This window comes from Pseudorca crassidens, chromosome 1 (genome assembly GCF_039906515.1).
Source record: "Pseudorca crassidens isolate mPseCra1 chromosome 1, mPseCra1.hap1, whole genome shotgun sequence".
Classification (NCBI taxonomy): Eukaryota; Metazoa; Chordata; class Mammalia; order Artiodactyla; family Delphinidae; genus Pseudorca; species Pseudorca crassidens.
The window spans coordinates 117,991,465-118,012,335 of NC_090296.1; the positions used below are offsets into that span (position 1 = coordinate 117,991,465).

General features: G+C 55.2%; 1 protein-coding gene across 8 annotated transcripts in view; it reads right to left on the reverse strand.

Moving 5' to 3' along the window:
• Positions 1–18,750, reverse strand: part of TLE3 (TLE family member 3, transcriptional corepressor) — a 48,722-nt gene extending 29,972 nt beyond the window's left edge. For all 8 annotated transcript variants that reach the window (XM_067752015.1, XM_067751994.1, XM_067752004.1 and 5 more), the window contains exons 1-4: positions 17,663–18,750; positions 17,016–17,116; positions 16,437–16,500; positions 15,401–15,445 (exon numbers count right to left, since the gene is read on the reverse strand). In XM_067752015.1, coding sequence (XP_067608116.1) covers positions 15,401–15,445; positions 16,437–16,500; positions 17,016–17,116; positions 17,663–17,686 — 234 coding nt within the window. In that variant the 5' untranslated portion in view covers positions 17,687–18,750. The remainder of the gene's footprint in view (positions 1–15,400; positions 15,446–16,436; positions 16,501–17,015; positions 17,117–17,662) is intronic.
• Between the last annotated feature and the right edge of the window lie 2,121 nt (positions 18,751–20,871).

Consider the following 20,871-nt stretch of genomic DNA (forward strand, 5'->3'; position numbering starts at 1 on the left):
GTCCCCTCTCATCTCACCTTTCCACCCACAGGGAGCAGTTCTTGCCTCCCAACCCCACACATCAGGACCAGCAGAACAGATATGCAATATTCCGGAGGCCTGGGCTATCAGCCTTCAGGCTCTCTCCTGGGGCCCAGACTTAATGAAAAGCGGCCTCCCCGAGTGACAGGAAGGACTCTGGCCTGCCACGAGTTAGGACTGTACAGTGTTGGGGGAGGGCAGAGGAAAGGGCGTGGTGTCACACTTGGTCCCTGTCCTCGTGTCTGGGTTTTTTTTTCCTGGGAGGAAGCGGGGGGTGGAGAAAGCATGCAATCCCATCCTTCCCAGCTGGGACCGTCCCCTGCCGGGGAGCAGCTCTCCCCTCCTGGTCTCCCCACCATGTGCGAGCAGGAATTGAGCCTCGGTTTCCTCTACATAGACCATCCAACCCTGAGAACGGGCTCAGCGCACGCTGGTGCGTCAAAGAATGAACAGGAAAACTGTTCCCTAAACGATTTTTCTTTTCATGTTTATTTTTTTGAGGGTGATGACGGCAGGAGTGGAAGCTCCTGCAAATAGAAAGTCGACCGGACAGAACCACTCTTAACAACAACGATAATAATAATGGCTAACATCCGCCGACCCAGCTGCTCCAAGCATTTTGCATGTGTGAGCTCACAAGAGCCCTACAGGGAAGGCACTCCTCATCAATCTCCAGTTTTCAGATGGGGAAACTGACGCCTGGCAATTAAGCAACGTCACTAACCGACTTCCTACCAAGAAGCCAAATTTTGACATTTTGAGGGAGCTCAGAGAAGTATTTTTCAAAGAAAAACTACTGTCAGGGTTAATAATTGACAGCATTTCCGATTAGGGCAGCTGTTAAAACAGCATCTGATCCAACTCAAACAAGCTCTAAACATCACTTCCAAGAAAGGAAAGAAAAAAAGAATCAAGACGTGTGACTTTTAACAATCGGGACAGGTCACAAATCACAAATCGGAACTAGATCCTACGTTGGAAAGCTCCTTTTGGCCTTCGGGGCACCCTGTTATCAATAAGGCAGCTGGGGCTCACGGGGTGGACCTTCATCCTTCCTCCATCCTGGTCCCAAAAGGCCACTGCCTTTGAGTCAGAGCCTCGGAGGAGAACCTGGGAGGCGGCAGGTGCCAGGCTGCGGGAGGACGGCTTCCTTTGGAAAAAGGTGTTTGGGGAGCCTGGTGACGCCTTTGAAAGTTTCTTTTCAAGTGTGGTTCAAAGAAGGCAGCTTTGCTGGTGGAAAAACATCGTTCCTCAGAAGGAACTAAGCTACTCGACGCAGACAGAGCAGCCGCTCAGAGAGAGAAGTGTGCACAGAGATCCTGCGAAATCCGGAATCTGCGCTCTCAACTAGGCGCAGGAGGTACACCTGCCCTGTGTCGCCGTCCAGACTGTTAGGCAGTAAGTGACGGAACACAAGATGAGGGGGGCGGGGGCGAGTGTAGTTTCCCAGAGAGCAGTCCGCTCCACGCGCCTTAGTGACTCCCATTCACGCGATCATCTCATCAGAGCAGAACCTCTAACCATCCTGGGGTAGACGGAGGGCGCCAGAACTTTCTCAAAGCACACTGCTCCAGCCACACCCTTGCATTCACATTTGCTGCTGTTCCCATCCGTTGGGCCTTTGACCCACGACACTGAAGGGAGATGGAATCTGCCCTTGGTCCACACCCCGAGCAACCTCTCACTCCTGACCGGCAGCACCCAGCCAGGCCTCGGCTCTTTTTTTTTTTAATTTAACTGCCTGCTCAAGTCACAGCTGACAGCCACTTCCAGAAGACCGTCTCTCCAGTATTTGAACTGCCAGGTGGTCTGGACCGATCAGCTCTTGAAAATGCACACTTCATTCTAACCTCAGCCCAATAAAAACGAGGAGAGGGAGGAACCTGGCCGCTTTAAAGAGCACGTTCTGACCCCGGAGCCACACAGAAATGACCTGGCGTCGCCTCCCAGCTCGGCCTCCAATCTAGCCGCATGGCTTTGGGCAAATCCCTTCCCTCCTCTGGGCTTCAATTCTGTCGTCTGCAAAACAGAGGGATGGACTGAATAAATGATAAGATCCAGGAGCCATCTTTCAGAGTCTGAGAACGCTAAACATTCCTGAGTTGCTCTGTGACACATCGATTCCTCCAGAAAGCTCAGTAAAACAGAGCAGAACGTGAGTTCAAAGGATGAGCAGAGAAGAGGCAAGCCGACTTGAGACACGGATGGATGCCGGGCGGTGGGCTAGGCTGGGGCTGGCTGGGCTTGGCCCCCAGGACCAGTCTTCACGGCACAGACCGTTCGAATGTGTCCATCAGCCATACTGCACCCAACGGTCACAGAGCAGACAAGAGCAGTGATGTCCTATCTGTAGGTGCCGAGCACCTCCTGTCCGGGTTCTTGCCGTGATTCACAAGGAGCTGAAGACAGCCAGGCAAGGGCTCTTCAAGGTGTCTCACTTAGTGGGAAGTAAGAGCAATGAGGCAGCCAAAGGGCCGCTCCTAGGTTCCCGGTTTCACTTCTAAAACAAGAATTTCTTCACGGGACAACCAGCGTCTTGGGAAGAACAGAGTGCTGTGATTCTGAAGCCCCGTGTGTAGACGTGTGCGAGAAAAACGAGCTGACGGAAAGATACCTACGTGAGATGTGAGTTACACCCCAAGTCCCGTGGAAATGGTGCTCCCCCCCCCAGTTCTGCGTCCGACAGGCCATGTGACCTCTGGACCGCTGGCTGGGCCTTGGGTGACTCCTCTTGAAGCGTGTGTGTCTGGGGTGGACACTTGGTCTGCTCTGGGGTTCTTGAATTTGGATGGGGTTTTACCTGGCTCTCTGACTCAAGTCCTGGGGTGTTCAAAGGGAGGCTGCCTGTCTTGAATTAACATCACAGGGGCACAGGGAGAGGCTGGGGGCCATGCAGAAGCAGGAAGCTGTGGCAGCCAGGTGCCACAGTCACCCCGCAATCAAATACTGGGAGATTCCAGAACAATGCATCCGAGCAATCTTACCTTCAAGTATCCCACTGCATCTCCTAGGCAATTCTAAACTGACAGGCCCTCAATTATTGGACTACGAGATGAAATTCCTTGCCAAGCAGTTCCTCCTCAGACCAAGCTCAGAGAGCTCGGAAACAAAGCAAGTGGACGTGTTATCACCAGAGAGAAGGAAGTCCAGGGACAGGGAGGTGTGAGACCTCCAGCAAAAGCCAGTGCCGGGTTCCCAGGCCCCGCTCCATCCCCGCCAGGTACTGGCTCTAGGGGAGAGCAGCTCCACGGTGTCTTTAAGGAGGGGGGAGTAAATGACCCACTTGGCAGCCCGGGAGATAATGACCCCTGCTCCTGCAGGGGCTGGGGAGGTTTACATCACAGATCACTCAATGATAGGTGAGCCTCCTTAAAGGCCCTTTTAGCATTGACATATTGATCAAATTATATATAACTACAACGCCATTAAATATTTATGCTTCCGAGGAAGCCTGCTGAATTCTTTATGCAGGGAGGGCTCGGAACAAAAAAAGGCCCAGCCCTGGTGTGACCCTGAGGATCTGTCTCCCGGGGGAAGGAAGGGGACGCTGGTTGGGGCCAGCCTGTGACACTGGTCCCCGTGCCCTTCACACAGAGTAAAGATGGCAGAGAGGATTTAACACACTTGCCCTTACCCAGCGAGGACAGATGAAAAGCAAGGGAGTCTGGGGGCCCTGAGTTGTGACATGACCTTCCCAGGTGCTCCCCTGAAAGGAATCCCGCCTTCCTTTTCTGTGCCCACCAGAAGTCTTGGACATTTTCTGCCAAGAGTCTAGGGAGTAAGGGAATTGGGAATGGTGACGCTGAGTGAGGAAGCGGGGGAGTGGCGTGGGTGGGAGAACAGAGGAAGCATCTAGGCCACTGACCCTGGAAAGAGTTGGCAACGCAAAGTCTGGAGACCTGCATTTCCGCCCCAGGTGTGTCTTGCGCTAGGACCTCAGCTTCCATCGCATGAAGGAGGCAGACTTGGGTCCAAGTTAATAATCAGAGCTCTCAAAAACAAATTAGGTGCTGTGTGCAAGTGAGTACCCCGTCCCGGGGAGCATTCAATGGCAACCCTACAGGGACATCGGCGTGGATACCACTCCAAGGGAGGGACTTGGAAAGGTGACAGCCAAGTCCCTCCCTGGCTCAGACTCTCAGTTTCCATCCACCGGGCTTCCTGTTAACAAGATCCAATAATCTTTAAATATTTGTTCACTTTAATTTCTTGGCTCCCAAACACATTAAACTCTGCTTGCCTCCCACCCCCACTCCAGGGAATGGCCCTCAAAGAGCCTGCTTGTGTAGATGGAACAGGGAAAGCCTTTTCAGATTACAGCTTCTCCCAACACTGCCCATTCATCCCAGGCGCGGAAGACCCCACCAACCCCCCCCATCCCTCCCTCCCTCCCCTCAGATAACCCCCGGGTCCCCTCCCCCACCTTCCCAGACTCCACAGGCCAACTCCCGCCAGGAGGGAAAATTCTCAATTCATCCCTGTGGCGTTGCTATGGCAACCCCCAGCCACCTAATCCCCCTTGGAACATTATGCAAATCTCCCTTTGCCCCTCAACAGGCTGTAAAAGTCACATTACCCTTGCAGAGGCGGCTCGTTAAATTTTGGGAGTCTCCCTGTAAGGTCAGCGCTGTGACTTTTTAGGGACAGGGGCTCTCTGGGAAACCTGGGTGGTGGGAAGGGGAAAATGAGGTGTCGGGGAAGGAGCAGAAAACAGTCCCCTTTTACCCACCCCATCACTGAGTCCACAACCCAAGCGCGTGGCCCTTCCTTAGATTAAAAGGGTCAGAGGGGCCTCTCTTCCCCAGACAAGGATGGCAGGAATGGTGGCATTTCACAGGCCATAAAAATCAAGATCAGTTATTTAGAAACTTGCTTAAACGATCGGCTCCCTCTCAGACTGGCCCCCTCCCAAACCATCAGCACATTCAACATCGCATTTCACAGATGGAGAAAAGGAGGCCCAGAGAGGGCCCAGCTGCCCCAGGTCACACAGCAAGACAATGGCTCTGGAGCCAGAATTCCTCCCCCTCATCAAGGGTTCTAAACCAGGGCCGATTTTACTCCCCCAGGGACACTGGCAGTGTCTGGAGACATTTTTGGGTGTCACAACTGAAGTGGTGCTACTGGAAATTAGGAGGTAAAGGCGAGGGATGCTGTTTAATATCCCGGGAAGCCCAGGACAGCCCCACCACAGAGAATTATCTGGCCCCCAAACGCCAACGGTGCCCAGGTTGAGAAACCCCAGTCTACACGTCGCTGACACTCATGTTTCACCGAATTCTTAAAAAGCTTTGTCTGAGGACTTCCCAACACTGGAATCAAAGCCTTGATGTACAGGTGGGTCTGAGGGTGGGCCAGCGTGGAGACCACAGAAGACCACACCCTGATGTGGCCTCTGGATAAAGATCACTGGTCCAAATGAAACAAGCCGAGTTACCAGTTCTGAACCCGCCCCTGATCCACAGGGAGACCGCAATCGGGTCACTTAACCTCTTGAAACGTCAGTGTTCCTACTGTTAGGCGGGGCTCCTGGTGTCCACATTGTAGGGCTGGCACGTGGAGTCAACAAGTCACAAAGGAGAAAGGGCTCTGGGAAGTGTCACAACACGTGCAACAGCAAGGAGCTGGTCCTCGCTCTCTCAGGCCTTGGCAACTTCGGGGACTGTCCTGCTGTGAGAACCCCCTGTTGAGGTCTCCCCACACACAAGGGAGGTACTGTGCTAAGCAGTTAGCATGCGTCATTTCACATCACCCTCAAAACACGCTCTATAACCGCACAGTCCAATACATGAAGCCAGCGGCCATGCGTGGCTAGCTAACGTTAATTAAAGTTCATTTTGAAACTCAGTTCCTCGGTCACAGTAGCCACATTCCAAGGCTCAACAGCCGCACGTGGCTGGTGGCTACCGTACGGGACAATGAGATAGCCACTTCCACGACTGCAGAAAGTTCTATCAGGCAGTACCACTCTAACAGGTATGCATTCTCACCATTCCCATTACAAATTCAAGTTCGCAGAGAGAAATGGCCTATCCCAAGTCACACAGCCAGTAGATCCTAATCTAGGACTCAAAACTAAGTTTGTAATGACTTCCAAGCCTGTCTCCTAGCCACCAGGACAGGCCATCTCCCAGCTCCTGGTGCTCTGAACCTAACTTCCCAGGATGCCCCTTCGAGAACCAACTGACTTCTGAGAGACCAACTCTGATTCCACTGGCACCTTCATGAAAAAGGGTTTATCAAAGACCCACCACCTGGAGGCCTGGGAAATGCCCAATGTTCCTACAGCACCAGAGGGGGATTAAGACAGGGACCTAGTCAGGGGGATAGCGAGGGAGAGCCAGGTGGAGATCCCTTGAGAAGTGGGGTGAGAACCAGGTAAGAGATTAGAGAGAAACCGGAAAAGGCTAAGAGCGAAGACCACCCACACACATACCCCACCACCGCCACCTTCAGGAGTTCCTGCAGGCTAGGCTCCCCGGTGCCACACACAGAGCGCCAGGTGACACGGAGACCAGCGTCAAGCCAACAGTGGGAGAACTGTGGCAGGGGGAGGGCAGCTCTTTGGGGGCTCTAATGCTTCTCCTCATTTCGGGCTGGTTTCATGGGGATACCGATTCTCTGGGATAAAGCGTGAGGTCCTAGGAGATGGGGCCATCAACCTCAACTCCTCCGGAGTCTTGCCCGAGGACTTCTGCTCTTAGGCAAAGCAAGATGGGCACTGGACTGCAGCACTCTCCACGGGTAAGGCATCTCTGAGGAAGGGCCCCCTTCTCTTCTCAGAGTAAGGGTTTAAGGAGGGGCTAAAGCACCCCCTGACTGATCAGCCCTGGCCCGCCCCCTACCTCCATCTGCCCGATCTCATGGGTACTCTCTTCCCACCAGGCTATTGAGCCCCTCATTCCAGACCATTTGGTATCACCGGCAGCTTCTCCCAGGCCCATGAGTCTGCCCGACCTCTTCCCGGGCAGGAAGTCTGATAGTCCGTGTACCCCGCTTGCACCTCAGCTGGAGGATTGCCTCCCATCCCTTAACCCCCAGACACACTAAACTGCCCCGCTCCGCCCTAGCAGATCTCACCACTGGTTCACAAAGCACGTGCCTGCCGGGATGCTCAGTTTCAGACCAGGAGCAGGACGGACCTGTGGAGGGCTCTCCCCTGAGAAGTGTTTGGGGACTGGGTAGAGGCCCTTTGTCACAAAGTCCTCACCTCCTGGCTGGGTGGTGCAGGAGTCTAAAACAGAAACCTCCCCAGCCAGCCAGGCAGGAAGAGGCCCCTGCCCTGCCCCCAGGTTGCAGGACTGGTGGAAAGAACTCTTTCCGCCTCTGAGGGAAAATGTACCCTCCCAGTACAAACGAAAGAAAAAGTTCTCATTCGGAATTAAGGGGGAAGAAAAAAAGTCGAAGAGCTGTGAACAATGGTTATCAAGGATTTAAAAGGGCAATGAGATAAGGCCCCAACACTTGGAACTCCAGGCCCAAATAGATAGCTGAGGAATGACAGGCATCGTTTACTAATTTACCTCCAAGCCATTAACCCTTGTTTCCTGCTACTCGGGTGCTCCCGTAATCCAAAGTCAGCATGCTTTCCCTGGTTCTTCCCCATTCCTTATCCCGCCCCCCCCATATCTCTGCTTTATCATCTTTCCCCAACTATCTCGTTCCTCACCCCCCTCCCTTTCTTCTCCTCTCACACTTCAACTGTCCTGTCATGTGAGACGGGAAAAGAAAATGGTTAAGCCTATCAAAGACACGTTATAATACAGGTTTATGACACATATTTCTTCCTACCAGCACGACTTTCGCAACCACAGGCCTCTCTCAGAAACCTGAGAAAGCCTGGTATCCTTCCCAGAAGGTCCGTGACGCTATCCAGGGTCAGGAAGACCCCCAAACTGGAACATACAGTCCCGGAGTCCCCAACAAAATGCACACCGTGCACCCGGTACGGGCTCAGGGGCCTCCGTGAATGCAGAATGGTCTCATCCCTCAGGGCGCTCAGAGCCTCCACAACGCTCTCCTCCCCTCTTAAACCCAGCCCCAGTTTAAGAACACAGCCCTGCGGGCTTCCCTGGTGGCGCAGCGGCTGAGAGTCCGAGCGGGTTCGTGTCCCGGTCTGGGAGGATCCCACATGCCGCGGAGCGGCTGGGCCCGTGAGCCATGGCCGCTGAGCCTGTGCTCCACAACGGGAGAGGCCACAGCAGTGAGAGGCCCGCATACCGAAAACAATAAATAAAGAAAAATAAAGAAAAGAACACAGCCCTGTGGCACCCTTAAGTGTACAGGTCATCTTCACACGCCAGGCCTTTCGTGCCAGGCTCTGATGCTTTCCTCCTGGTGTGTGTGTGTCCTGGAGTCAAATGCCTGTGAGTTTAGGTTTCTAAGGTGAAAATGTCTAATCTGCTCTGCAAACAATCAAGTGCTGCAGAAATACGAAAGGCTATATTATTATAATCTCCAGTATCTGGTAGATCAAATTTTCACTGTATCCTTGATGAAGGCTTTCCCCTGGGATTATCTGGAGATGGCGGCAGCCCCAGCACCCCGCCTGTGTCACTCACGTGGCGGGTGAATGAAACGGGACGCCTCTGAGAGGACAGGGCAATGGGCGCGGCCAGACCCAACCCCAAAGGGGCTCCCCTGGAATCTCAGCCCCACTCCTGGGCACTTGGTTCTTCCTTCACCCTTCAAAGGACGCAATTGGTCAGGGGAAGTTCTGGTGATAGCAAGCGAAGGGAGCCTCTTCCTAAAAGGTTGTTGAACCTTCAAAGTCGTGACATCACTGGGGTGAAGGGGAGGGAGGTCTTTGTTCTCAGGCAGAATCTTCAGGGCTGAGTAAATGGGTCCCCTGGCTCATCCCAAGCTGGGATGAACCTCCCCTGAAGAAGGCAAGTCCCTGACCTCCCCATCCTCATGATTTCCGGAGGGGCCTCTGCAGAAGAACGGCCTCCTGGAATCTGATTTGAGGGACTTCGAGGCCCCTGATCTGACTCCCCAAAGGCTGACCCCTTCCCCATCAGATGGCCTCTGCCTGCACATCCACGGTGACAAGGTGACAGTTTGGAAGCCTGCTCGCTCCACCCACATGCTCACCAGTGCAACAGCCCTGGCAAATAAAAGAACTCAACATCACTGCTGGGGAGAACTGCAACGCCCCCATTATCTCCTCCAGAAGACCCTCGGGGGCGGCACCAAACCTTACTTCTGTGGCAGCAGGAAATTCCCCCCCTTCCCTAAGTTTCCCCTTAGCCTCAACCTGAGAAGGAACATTTCTTTTGAAAGGCAAGAGAAAAGCAAAAGCCAAGGGAGAAAAGCAAAGAGAGAAGGGGAGAGAAAGCATCTTGGCTGTGATCTTGAAAACAAGATATTGTCCCTTTAAGCATATAAAAACAAGGCCCTTGAGTGCGCAGTTCTCACTCTGGTACACAATTATGGGTGCTTTCAGCTGTCTAGCACTACTTCAAGTGCTCTCTTAAACCAGACTGTCAATGGCATGTTGAAAGCTATTTTGCCGGCTGCTATCATTAATAGCAAAGTGGAGAGCTGGGCTGATGAGAATTAAATATGGGGGAGGGGGCGGGTCATAACCAGTCATTACAGAATTACCAATATGAGCAAGAAGACAATGCCACTTTGGGGAGTAAAGTTCAAACCAGCAGATGACGGTGGGGAAGCAGGCCACAGACTGCAGCAAGTGGCCCCCCGGCCCGGCCCGGCAGATGGACCTGGGCCAGCCCTGGAGAGCCATCTGGGGACCGAAGAGCCACAGAGCGGCGAGTGTGAGAGCAGAGAGGCCTTGGAGATCGCTTTGCTGCAACATGTCACCACCTCACCTCCTGCCCCAAGTGGAGTCCCCCCTCCCCGCCCCGTTCCCAAGACTTGTGGACTTGTGGCTTCCGGGACACACCTGGCTGCCTTTCCAAGCACTGCTGCTGCCACCCCCGGAGGAGCCTCCACTGGCGGCTCCGCCTAACGAATGCGGCCCTCCCTTTAAGACGAGGCTCAAGTAACAGCCCTTCGATGTAGTCTTCTCTGACTCCCCTTTCCCAGGAAGGATGAGCCCTTCCGTCCTGGGGGCTCCTCCGTTAGTACTTACGTCACTGCATTGCAATGACTTATTTAGATGCCCGACTCCCCCGTGGAGGGAAAGGTGTCTGTGGAACAAGCCCCAGACCACACCCGGGACACCCCAGGCCCCTAATAATCATTTTGGGGATCAGTCCAACCCGCTCATCTGACTGATGGAGAAACTGGATGGTGAGCAGTAGGAAGCAGCAGGAGGAAGCCTGCAGAGCCGGCGGCCAGCCCGCAACGAACCCCCATCTCGACTCACACCCTCTGACTGCCCAGTAATTCTGAGCAAAGGAGAAGCAACGTGTTCACTGAGCACCCAATATATGCTAAGTGCACATAGGAGTCCTGAGCAGAGGGGCTTGCCCCCCAGCTATGGGGGTGTAGGAGGACCTCCTGCATGCAGATCGCAGCAGGGCACCCCACTGAGGTCCAGCCTGATCACCTTTTTGCCCCTGGCATCCCAGGATTTTGTACAAACGGGATGGAAAAACATTTTCCCCCCACGCAGGAAGGAAAAGGGAATTCATCCCTTGGCTGACTCACTCCTACACCAAAAAAGGAAACAAAGGGCCTCTGACCTAGGCTAGACCCTTCCTGTCCGAGCTGGGGAAGGAGGAAGCCACAGACAGAAAGAAGAGCTCCGTGCCCTCCAGGAGCTCCTGGTCCAGCAGGATTCACGGAGAGTCTTCAGTAAAGAGCCAGGTCCCCATCTAGGACCAGTTTCCTTGATCGGAGGGTAAACACAGGGACCATGTGCCCATCTCCCAGGTCATTTCAGTGATCAAATGGACGAGAAGGAAAAGCGCAAGGAAAGCACACAGACCCTCGCTCTGACAACTCCATCAGCAAGAAGGAAGAGGGGGTCCCGAGAAGGCTGGTGTGAGATGCAGTCTTGGGGGCCTGGGAGGCAGGCTCCTCCTAGGTGGACAGGACAGGGTGAAGGGAGCTTGGAGCTTGGTGGACCCCAAACTGGAGCAAGGCAGGCACCCCAGGCCAGCATGACTAGAGGAGAGACTGTTCCGCAGAAAAGCGACAAGGCAAGAAAGTCAGAAGGAAATCAGGGCGTAGAGCGGTTCCCGGATGCCAGCATTCTGACCAAAATAAATGATACTCAAAGGTTTTTTTCTTAGCTCGACTCAGATGCCACACAAATAAGCACCACCCTAGTATGAAGACCCACGTCCCCTTCAATTTCAGTGTTCCACCTTCTCCTCACCAAGACGGACCTGATTCCTGGGCAGGGTTCTGGTAACCTCACCACCTGCTGGCCCCCTCTGGCCACCCACACCTTCACAGCAGCCACAAAACTTCAAGCTGTTATCCCTAGAGGTCTTCCAGCCCAAGCCCCTTTTTATGTAGGTGTGAGGACCCAGAGAAGGGCAATGACAAATGAAGATGTCCCATCTCCATCTTCAGCCACGTTCATGGCCACCCCCATCCTTAGATGAAAGTCACAGGTTTTATCACTTTACCTTACCTGTGACCCTTACCTCCGGGATTGCTAGTTATGCATTGTGTTCATTACTAGGCGCACTGAATCACTGGTTGTGCAAATAGCTAGCGGTTCAGAAGAGCACCCTGGGCGGGCAAAGATGATTCATCTGATATGGTTATAGAACCAGAAATGCGGGACTTTGGCGTTGCCAGGTTTGTGGCCTTAGCCTCCTGAGATAACGCAGAAATCAACAATAGTTATAGACACAGAGTGCTATTAGTTAGTAAATAAGCGCTCTTCGTTTCTTGAGTTTTGCTAAGAGACCTGGGGTCAGGAGGAAAAGTGGCAGCGGCAGTTCCTCTGCTAACATGGGGCTGGATACCTCGACTCCCCTGCCTGGGCCTCAGTCTCCTCATCTGTGACTTGAAAGGTCTGCAGGAGATGCCAAAGGGCTCTCCCAGTTAGAACAGAAAGTTAGAAGAAGTGTTGCTCGGTGACAGAAAAGTGGGGGCATGACACTGTCCCCAAATCGAAAGGCCTCTGGTGCTCTTCCAAAACCTTAGCGCTCACCAGCAGGGGGGTGAAGAGACAGCCTGCCCCAGCTTCTCAGGGCACCAGTGCCTCAAACCCAATGCACTACGATCGCTCCGGAGGGCTTGTTTCTGCGCTGGCGATTTGTGGCTGACACCCGAGAGCTTCAGCCTCTGCGGGAACAAGATGGGAACTGACGAGCTGGCCAGCCATCATCACCTCCCCGGCCTTGCTGAATCACCCTTGACATCCTGCCTGGAAGTAGAGGCTTGGAGGAGGTGGGTGACCTCTCGAACTCTCGGGCCAGGCCCATGATGCTGTAACCTCTGCTTTGCCACAATGAGGGAGGGAGGGGAGGAGAAACCATTTACTGCTTCTCTGGGATCTGACAGCTTGGAAAAAGAACGGAGAGGGAGACAGTGAAACAGCTAGGAAAGGAGCCAGCCAGTGAGTTTAACCTCTCGGTAGAATAAAAACGGGCTGGACGCACCTCATCAGCTGCCCTCTGTCAATACTCAGGCCCATCTGGTGGAACCTGAGGTTCCCAACTAATAGGCGTTTCCCATAGAGCCAGCAAACGGCTTTTGAAGAAAATATGTGGGGGTGCTGGTAAGAGGTGAGTGAGTGTGTGTGTGTGTGTGTGTGTGTGTGTGTGTGTGTGTGTGTGAGAGAGAGAGAGAGGGAGAGAGAGAGAGAGAGCGAGAGGGAGAAAGAGCGGGAGCACGCAGGCTGAGGACTGCCACACTCCCCAAGGTGCTAGCTCTGGAGAGCATCCATTATATAAAAGTACAGACAGTCCCCGCCCCCCCGCCCCCCCCCAGCTTCAAGATGAAGAATCCAGCCTGTTTGTTCCAGGCAGATGTAATCACACGAACAGTCAAGTCTAGAGGGCAGGACACTGCATGAATAATTCAAGCACTCCAGTCACTTGATTGTGTGTGCAGATAAAACACCAGTCAACCGCTAAACAGGTCAGCTGATAAACTTGTTTGCTCAGGCCTAACCACCATCCGCCAAATGCACCCAAGACCCACACTACAATTAGTGGCCGGTTTTCTTCTGCAGAACCCTTGCATGCCTAGGGAGTGGCCAGCCCCAGGAGGTCAGGGCTGCATTTCTCAGTGCAGGGTTGCTTCACCTCCTTGCCTCTTTGTTCCTACACAGGCACCGGGCGATTGCACCCAACTCAGAGATTGCCATAAAGCCGGTAAAGGCACTGAACTCAGAGCACGGAACACTCCCTCTGGGAAGCAAGTGGGAGCTGAGGCTGGAAGGCAAAGGTGAGTGGCTAACAGGGTAAAGTCCTGTTTAGAAGCCAGAGGCCCAGATTTGAGTCCTAGGTCTGCCCTCCTCGCCTCCCTGAAGCCTCAGTTTCCTCGCCTCCAAAAAGAGGGCAAAGAATACATCTATCTGCTTCTGGCAGCTGACAGGATTAAATGAGACCATGTCGCCAAACCTCAGGCATTCTCCCCCTAAGAACCTGGTTTGGGGACTGGCCAGAAGTCCCAGATGCACACAGCTGCTCCTTATGCAAACCCCACCACTCAATGTGCTAGGAAGGCGAACAACTCTTCCTGGGTTCAGAGTGTCCCCAGGACTCCAGGGACAGCTTCGCTCCACCAGCCGAGGTGGATTCTTTGTGCCAAAGAACCAGCCACTCACAGACGCGGGGAACACCACCCATGCAGACCTCGACATGCAACGACATATTACACCTTAACCACGAAGCTCTTAGAAGAACGGCTGCTATAACTTTTAAACCTGGGTGCAATTACCCTGTTCAATTTAAACACACCCAAGATACCAAGCGCTGAGGACAAAAAAAGAGGGGGTGGAGAAAGGGATGAGGTTGCATCCTGCATAAGAGCCCAAGGCCCTTGAACACCTGGAACCCCGGTTGCACTGCACACATTCTTACTGGACCAGTCAGACCCAGTCAGTCCCACCTGAAGTTGGGCAGTCTCTAGCCCCGACTCCCGAGGAGAGACAGCTTTACTTACAAAGTGGTGTCTGTTTACAGTTCCTGTGGGTCAAGAAGTAAAAACCTGGTAGCCTTCATGTGCCTCCCCAGATTCCTCAACAAACTCAGGTCCCTTTCTGGCTGCCCTTCACCCAACACTGGGGTTCCCTCCAGGAGGGGAAAGGAAACTAGATTCCAAAGACTCTGTGCGAAGCCACTGGAGTGGGCAGACAGGAATCTACAAGCATTCCGGAGGTCACCTGCCCTGGGTCCTGCCCCCTTAAAGAGCGAAGTTTAAACCTTGTAAACCACTGTTCATTTAGAGCAGAAAGTCCATTCAAAGCACGGTCAACGAAGACTAGAATAAGTCAACAGTCTCCTGGGATTTCAAGAACACCAATTGTTACAGAGAACCACCGGCCTGCGCCATTTCTCCTTGCCAAGTCAATGCTAATCACTGGCCAGGCCAAATTATAGGCGGCCTCTCCTCGGAAAACAAATACACAAACGGGCCTCTCCCACAGCCCAGCCCGGCACCCAGGATGAGTTACTGATATGCAGCAAGATAAAGGTGTTTGTATTCGCCCGGTCTGAGGTATACTGTTATTAGAAGAGTGACAATACGGGGTAGTTTACATATCCATCGCACACTACCACACTAGCTAAACTGGTTTGACTTCAAACCAGGATTTCAAAGCTGAGCTCAACCCCCAGCCATCTCAGAAGTCCTGGCTAGGCTGCCCCAGGCTCATTACTTCACCTCTCGGCTTCGTCTTCCTTCTCCGAAAAATGGGAAAGGCTGTGGCCGCCTTCACATTAAGATGGAGATAAAAGAATTGCCTCATATACATAAGGCATTGGGCCGTATTTCATTCTGGCTTTATATTTTTAAGCAGTTGGTGGCTTGTTCCCTTAAATTTTGACAGCTCAGCCTGGCTTTTAAGACTCTTGAAGTTTAATCTCATCGAGGCAAAACATATTTTTGTACACACACACACACACACACACACACACACACAAACTCTCCTGCCTTTCCTCTTGAAAATTTTACATTAAAACAGGTAGCAGCCAGCTACCTCTGGGTTTCAGGAGTTTGTAGAGTAGATCCTGAAGGAACAAGTTTCCTTTGGCTGCTTCCTCCTCCACCAAGATCCAACACCAGGACAAACTTCACAAGCTCGGACACCAGAAGCTCAACATGTCCAAGAAATCAGCCAAGCCTCAACCCCTGCATGTCAAGGGCTGGATCCATTCACTCTTCAAGGAGGAGGAGAAGGAACAGAAGAACGAGGCTCATTTTCAAATAGGAGGAGCCATTTTTAAACATCTGTGGATTAGGTAAAAATTTTAAAGCTAGACATGTACGGTAAAGCACTTACTTGCTTGTGCATTTCAATGTTCAATCCATAGGACATCTCGTAGTACTAAAAGTAAAAGTAACGGCCGTTAATGCACAACACCGAAGTCTGTTTGTGTTCCACAATGAGCTTTGGGGAAGGTTTCGGCCAAATGATACTTTTAAGATACATCTGCTAAAGAAGTTTAAGTCAAAGCCCAAAGCCGGCTATAAAGGGGCTGCAGAGCTGAAGACCGGCTCATGAGTGCTGTTCTCACTGCAACAGAACATCCTATACGCAAAGTATTATGAAGAGCGGGGCCCTCCCTCCCACCAGCCCTGCCTGTGCCATATATCCTGTTTATACAAGGTTCTCGTTCAACAAGGAATCGTGTGTACACTGGGACCCTCTTGTCCTCTGAGAGTTATTTAGCAATGTGTCGAAGGCCTCTTATGTGCAAAGCAGTGCAGGGAGCCTCACTTAAGGACCTCCGGTGCCTTCCTCACCAACAGAAGATTTAAACTTGCTGGAATAGACACCGGGAAAAGGGCGGATGTCTACACACTGTCCCAGGGCCTTTAAGGTTCTCAGTTGGGGGATCCCTGAGTGTACAGTGGAGGCAAACGCCTGTAAAAGGCTCCTCCACTGTCAGAAACCCCCGGAGAAAGGGGGTAGGCGGAGGGGCCTTACGCCCCACTCTGGCTAGATCCCAGGGCTGCAGAGCAGTGAAGTTTTCAAACACTCCCAGGAGATCTCTAAGAGAGATTTTTATCCAACCCTGACATAGGCTGATCCAATCCTATCTTACTAGCCAAGATAAGACAACCAGCCCTCTGGGAAACCTTCAAAACACAAATTAATGGGGCACAAAGGAAGTGCACAAGTGCTTGGCCTGGGGTTTGGGTTTCTCTTTCTGCCCCTCCTCTCACCCACCCTCCTCCAAGTGGCCGGGCTATGGGAGGCTGGTTAAGGGTCAGAGGGCACACTCGGATTACACCCGCTCCGGGGCTGCCCGGCGGAGGCCGGTCAGGGGACCCGGCTCCAGGCTCCCCAGGCCCACGCCGCCCCGGCCTCTCACCATCACATAATGGCGCTGCATCTCCGTCTTCTCGTTCGCCAGCTTGTCGTATTCCACTTTGAGGCTGCGAGGGCAGAAGGAGCCGGCTCAGACTTGGCGCCTGCACAGCCTCCTCCGAGGCCCCAACCCAAGGGCCTCTGGGAGCCACTCTGTCACTTTCCTGACACCCTCCCCCCGGGGGGAACCCCTTATCCCGCAGTCTCTGGGGGAGGGGGGCTTGGGTCCCCGACACGCGGAGGTGGAGTGAAACAACTTGAAACTTCCCGCGGCCAAGAGAGTGGACTTATCCGAGCCGCGGGGGGGCGGGACCCCGACGCTCGCTCGCGACCCCCAGAACCCGGAGCGAGCCGGCTCGCGACCCGAACCCTCACCCTGGGGGCGGCGCAGGGACCCGGAAGGCTCTGCCGGCAGCAAAGGGTTAAGGCGCCGCGCTCGGAAAGGGGAAACAAAAGGAAGAGGCCCGGACTGCCCCGCCGCCCCGGGGTCGGGGGCCCGCTCGGTCCCCTAGGGGTGGTGGCAGGAGCTGCGGCGGAGACGCCCCCGCCCCGCCAGCCCCGGGGCGGCCCCCACTGGCCTTACCTGTGATATTGAGCTTGCAGGAACTGGAATTCGTCTTTGATCCTGTCACAAGACTCAGCCACCGTGAATTTAAATCCCGGCTGCCCGGGTTGATGGGGAGCCTGAAGCCGGCGAGGACAAGACAGCGGAGGGGCGGGGGCGTCAGACCCGGCTCCAAGCTGCCCAGACCCCTCACTGGCTTTCCCCGTTCTCCCCCCGCACCTCCCCCACCCACCCACCATAGGGGCCGCCCTCACAGCCCAGCACCTTTCCAGCAAGTTTCTCAGCTCCCCGACGGGGCGGGGGGGGGACGGGGGGGCTAACCTCTCCCTATTGGCCGCGGGGCTCCCATCCCTTTCACGAAGGGGCTCCCATTCCCTTCTGGGGCGGGGGAGACACAACGAGTGAGTTGGGATACTTAGGCGAGGGGGCGGAGGACAGCGTGAAAACAGTTCCCCAGGACGACTGGCAGCCCCCCACGCCATTAGGGCGGAATTAACCTCCTCTCGTAACGGCGCCCCCCCATCCCATCCCCTTTGTGTGAGCGCGCGCGCGCACACACGCACACACTATAAAGGTAGCAACAAGCAAAATGGAGGTGCCAGATAAACTGCCTCGTTTACCCTCCCATGATAGATGCTTAAATAAACCGAATTGCAATTACTCACCGGATGTCTGCCTTGCGGATACATGGCAGGGAGGGGTCGTGATTCCGAGAGCGTGGAAGCGCCGAGAGCCCGGGCAGGGGAGATGCGGGGGAGGGGGGAGCCAAGCCCGAGCGGGGGGCGGCCGGGAAACCGAGAGCTCGTCCCCGGCCCCCCCAGCCCGCTCTCACACCGAAATCCCAGAGTCGGGCGCCCGCCCCAAGCGGAGACAAAGAGCCGCGAAGCAGGCGGCAAAGTCGTCGGCGGGCGCCGAGGCCGGGCGGCGGGCGCGGGCTTTGTGCACCTAGGGCTCGGCGGGCTGTGGCCGGCCGCCTTCCCCCCGCTGCGTGGAGCGCGTCAAAGCCGGGGGCTGAGCGGACATCGTCGTCTACCCGGCGGGTCCGGCGCGGGGTCCCGAGGTTAGGGGGCCCCTCCTGGGGCAAGCGCGGGCGCCCTCCGGTTCACTCAGCGCGTCGCGCCAGGAGGGAGGCGCGCCGGGGCAGCCCCAGCATCCGGGGCGCGCGGGTCCGATCCCAGGGGCGGCTCTCGGCGAGAAGAGGAAGGAGGCAGGCACCGGGGTGGCGGCTTGGGGCCGCAGGAGTGCCGGAGGGTGAGGGCGGGAGCCCGGCGCGGGCGCTTCGACCCCCCCCCCACCCCGGAGAGGAGAGCCTGCTGTTCTGTCTGTTACTGCCGCCGCCGCTGCAAGCCCTTCCCAGGGCCGAGGAGGAAACTCCGGGCTCAGTAGGTGGGAATCAACCACCCTGGCATCCTAACTCCAGCAGGCACAGGAAGCCGCATCAAAGGGGTCCTCGCTGCTCCTTGCTTGAGCGCCGAGTCCCCAGCGAGGAGCGCTCGGTGCCGCCACCGCCGCCTCGGAGCGCGCAGGCAGGAGAGCGCTGGAAGGGAGAAGCAGCCCGAGACCGGGGAGCTCTGTGGCTTCCTTCCTTCCTTCCCCTCGGCTCGGCTCTCCTCTCGCGCCCCGACAATCCCCCCAAACACACACACACACACACTCGCACCAAAAAAAGTGCCCCGGACCTGCGGATACCACACACAGACAGGCGAGGGAGACGAGCACGAGGTCTGAACTGCCGCGAGAGCAGTTCCAAATAGGGACTGAAAAGTAACAAAATAATGTGGCAGCTTCGCCCAGCGCTGGCCAATGGGAGCGCGGGGCCCCCACGTGGGGCTGCCAGACTCGGCCTGCGACTGGGCGCCGCCGGGCGCGACGTCACAATGCCCTCTTGTGTCTAAAACTATGCATGAAAAGTAGCAATCAGGCCCTACCCGCTGGTGACTTTCGCATGGGAGTGAAAAACAGCGCTCCTCAGATCAGGAATTAACCGAAAGACATATAATAAATAGATATATATTATAGTCCTGGGCTGCTAGGGTTTTTTTCCCCTCCTCTCTTTTTTTTTCCCACGATCTACTAGCAAATAATTATTTGGCGGGAGGGGGAAAGAGGAAAGACAGAGGAATAATAACAAAAGAAAAAAAAAGCTGTACAGTCCTCAAAACCTGTGGCTGGTAGTAACGTATCAGTTTATTCTGCAGTGGCGGCAAACGATACCTCCCTCTAATCCCATTAGGTCTGCAAAGCAGCCCAATTAGATACTATAAAACAAACAAAATCACTTTGTCACTTTAATGTTTTCACAAGATTTCGGACTGATAAAGTGGTGGTCCCAAAGTTGCCCCCCACCTTAAAAAATTTGCTCGGAACTGAGGGTGTCCCTTTCTTTACGCCTTCTCCGGCCCACCCCCGACCCCACGGCCCCCAGCTTTTCTTCTTTGTTCATTTGTCCTTCTTTTCAGAAAGCCAAATAAACAGCCTCTTTGATGTGCGGCGGCTGCCCCCGAGAAGTCGGAGGAACTCTAGCTTGGCGGGCACCGCAGACGGAAGAGCCCGACTCCCGCAGACACCCTGCTCAGTCCACGCTGTCCCCACACGGGGCTCCTTCCCGGTGGAGACGGCTACGCCCTCGCCGCAGCTGCTCACTGAGAGCCGGGGCCAGGGAAGCGAAGTCGGGAATGCGGTGGCGGCCTGGCCTCACCACGGCCCGGGAGCTCCGAGTTCCGACCCGGTTTCCTCAGCCTGCCCTCGGCAGTGTCACCGCGTCGGCGGAAACCTGCGGAGCGGCGCGTGTGCGAGCCTGTGGGCGTCTCGGCCGCCAGCCTCGACGCCCCGCGAGGCGAAGACGCTCATCCGCCCCCGCGCACTCCTCTCCTACCCCGCCGCCGCGCCTCCGGGACTCCTCGCGCGGTCAAACAGGCCGCTCGACAACGGGGGCCAGTTTGCCCGCACAGCGATAGCCTCCACCTCTGGTGCTCAGGGTTACGTCAGGGCAGACGGGCCTGGGGGACGCGGCCCTCGAGAGGCTGGGAAGCTGGAAGGGCAGCGTCCCAAAGCCCACGGGCACCGCCGGGTGGGCGGGCCCAGGTGGGCCCCCGGACCCTCCCCTCCAGCATCTCCGCGAACCCGCACGCACCCCGGGGCCGTCGGCGGTCCCCGGATCTATATTTTCTCCTCATTAGGAGCTGGAGTTCGCTTTTGCATCTTAATGAGGAGCTGAGAGCGAGCGGGCGCTCGGAGGCCGGTGCGATGGGAGTTACACGTGAACACCCGCCTCGGAGTTGAACCTCCCCGCGTCCGTTCCGGCCGCCAGCCCCGAACCGTGCTCCTCTCTTCATTTATTTATTTTCCTAAATAAAAACATAAATCGTGTGCGGCACGCACCGAAGGGCGGGGGAGGAGAAGCCCGGCTCAACAGATGCGAGCATCTGGCCGCTGCATTCATTAGACACAAAATGGCTCCGCTTTGGAGCTTCCTTTCCCCCGCCCCCTTCTCTGCCCTCCCCTCTACGTCACGGGTGGGCGCACCCGCTTCCCACCCGCCCCGCCCCTTTCTCGCCCCTGCCCCCACGTGGGGGTCGCCGACCCCTCCCCCGATCAAGGCCCGAAAGGCCAATCAGAGACGGCTGATGGGAGTCTCTGTTACCGATTGGTGAAGCTGCCGAGCGCTGTCAGTCCGAGACCAAGGCTGTCAGTCAAAACCACGCGGGGTGGGGGAGCGCTGACAAATGCCGAGGCTTCTGAGCCTCCCGCTTGCAAATAGTGCTTGGAATGGCTGCTTAATTAGCTTTGAATGGCTTTTCCTTCCAGCTCAAACAATCTGTCACTACCATGTGGTATAAAGGAGCCATGCATAAAAAAGTAAGCAGAGGCTAAA